Source organism: Octopus bimaculoides, chromosome 27 (genome assembly GCF_001194135.2).
Source record: "Octopus bimaculoides isolate UCB-OBI-ISO-001 chromosome 27, ASM119413v2, whole genome shotgun sequence".
Lineage (NCBI taxonomy): Eukaryota > Metazoa > Mollusca > Cephalopoda > Octopoda > Octopodidae > Octopus > Octopus bimaculoides.
The window spans coordinates 7,949,487-7,951,103 of record NC_069007.1 but is presented as its reverse complement, the minus strand read 5'-3'; the positions used below and the strand labels follow the sequence as shown (position 1 = coordinate 7,951,103).

Below are 1,617 nucleotides of genomic sequence, written 5' to 3'. Positions count from 1 at the left end.
ATATACATATATATATACACACACATATATATATACACACATATATACATACATATGCATATATGAATGACAGGCTTCTTTTAGTTTCCATCTACCAAATCCGTCCACAAGGTATTAGTTGATGTGATATAGTAGAAAACTCTTGCCCCAGGTGCTGCCCAGCAGAACTTGAACCCAGGACTACATGGTTGTGAAGTCAGCTTGTGAACCACATCTGCCCGTACTCTATAATTAAGAAGTCCATGACACCAGCCTGTAGGCTTGATCCCTCTACGTGGCACCTCGAGCAATGGTTTTCCACTGTAGCACCAAGTTGACCAAAGTCATATGTGAGGAATTTGGTTAGTTTGAATCCTCTCTGGTGTATCATGGAACTGAGCATGGATTTCGTTTCAAATCAGAATGGTCAAACAAGGTGGTCAGAATGTCGGCTCCGTACCGATTAGATAATACAGTTCTATATTTAAGAGATGAGGAATTCTGTACATTATTTACATAATTACGGGCATATGGCATAGTGGTTAAGAGTGCGGGCTACTAACCCCAAGATTCCGAGTTCGATTCCAAGCAGTAACCTGAACACTAATCATCATCATCATCAACATCGTTTAACGTCCGCTTTCCATGCTAGCATGGGTTGGTCTATTTGACTGAGGACTGGTGAAACCGGATGGCTACACCAGGCTCCAATCTGATCTGGCAGAGTTTCTACAGCTGGATGCCCTTCCTAACGCCAACCACTCAGAGAGTGTAGTGGGTGCTTTTACGTGTCACCTGCACGAAGGCCAGTCAGGCGGTACTGGCAACGGCCACGCTCAAAATGGTGCATTGTATGTGCCACCCGCACAAGAGCCAGTCCAGGGGCACTGGCAACGATCTCGCTCGAAAATCCTAATAATAATAACATTGAAAAATACCTTAGGAATGAGAACCCATGTTCGAAATTTCCCCAAGACACCTGATGAAGGCTGGAGGGTATATCAACCGAAACGTGTTAACAACAAACAAACAAACAAGATGAGGACAAATATCCATCGAATGTAAATAATGTAAATAATGTGAAGGTGGTCAGAAGTTAACAAAACATTTCTCCTTTCGATTCTTTATTTCTCTGCAGGATTATCCCTCAGTCGGACATCTTGCTGAAGTGATTGAACAGAATAAAGTGACTGTCATCTTTGCTGTGGCTGGCAAGAACCAGTTGAATCTCTACAAGAAACTGCAAAGCAGCCTGTCTGGTGCCTATGTTAGTAAGTTGGACAGTAAGGATTACACAATTGCTGATATTGTCAAAGACAACTATGCTGTGAGTTGCCCAGCTTTACCATTTCCCTCTTTGTCTGTCTGTCTGTTTCTGTGTTTCTGTCTGTATCTGTTTGTCTATCTGTCTATCGATAGATCAATCCGTTTATCTGTCTATCTATCGATCAATCCACCTATGTCTATGTATGTATGTATGTATCAATCTATCCATCTATCTATATGTCTGTCAATGGATCGATCGATCCATCTGTCTATTGATTGATCGATCAATCCATCTGTCTATCGATTGATCGATCCATCCATCTGTCCATCGATCGATCGATCCATCTGTCCATCGATCGATCGATCCATCTG

At 42.2% G+C, this 1,617-nt stretch overlaps 2 protein-coding genes across 2 annotated transcripts in view; both read left to right on the top strand.

The window, feature by feature from the left end:
* LOC106883887 (integrin beta pat-3-like) overlaps window positions 1–1,617 on the top strand; it is a 57,679-nt gene that overhangs the window by 2,775 nt on the left and 53,287 nt on the right. Inside the window, exon 2 of the mRNA XM_014935026.2 lies at window positions 1,118–1,306. The gene's annotated coding sequence lies outside the window, so the exon portion shown is untranslated. The remainder of the gene's footprint in view (window positions 1–1,117; window positions 1,307–1,617) is intronic.
* LOC128250967 (integrin beta-1-like) overlaps window positions 1–1,617 on the top strand; it is a 98,399-nt gene that overhangs the window by 96,052 nt on the left and 730 nt on the right. Inside the window, exon 11 of the mRNA XM_052977124.1 lies at window positions 1,118–1,338. Within this exon, the coding sequence (XP_052833084.1) occupies window positions 1,118–1,338 (221 nt within the window). The remainder of the gene's footprint in view (window positions 1–1,117; window positions 1,339–1,617) is intronic.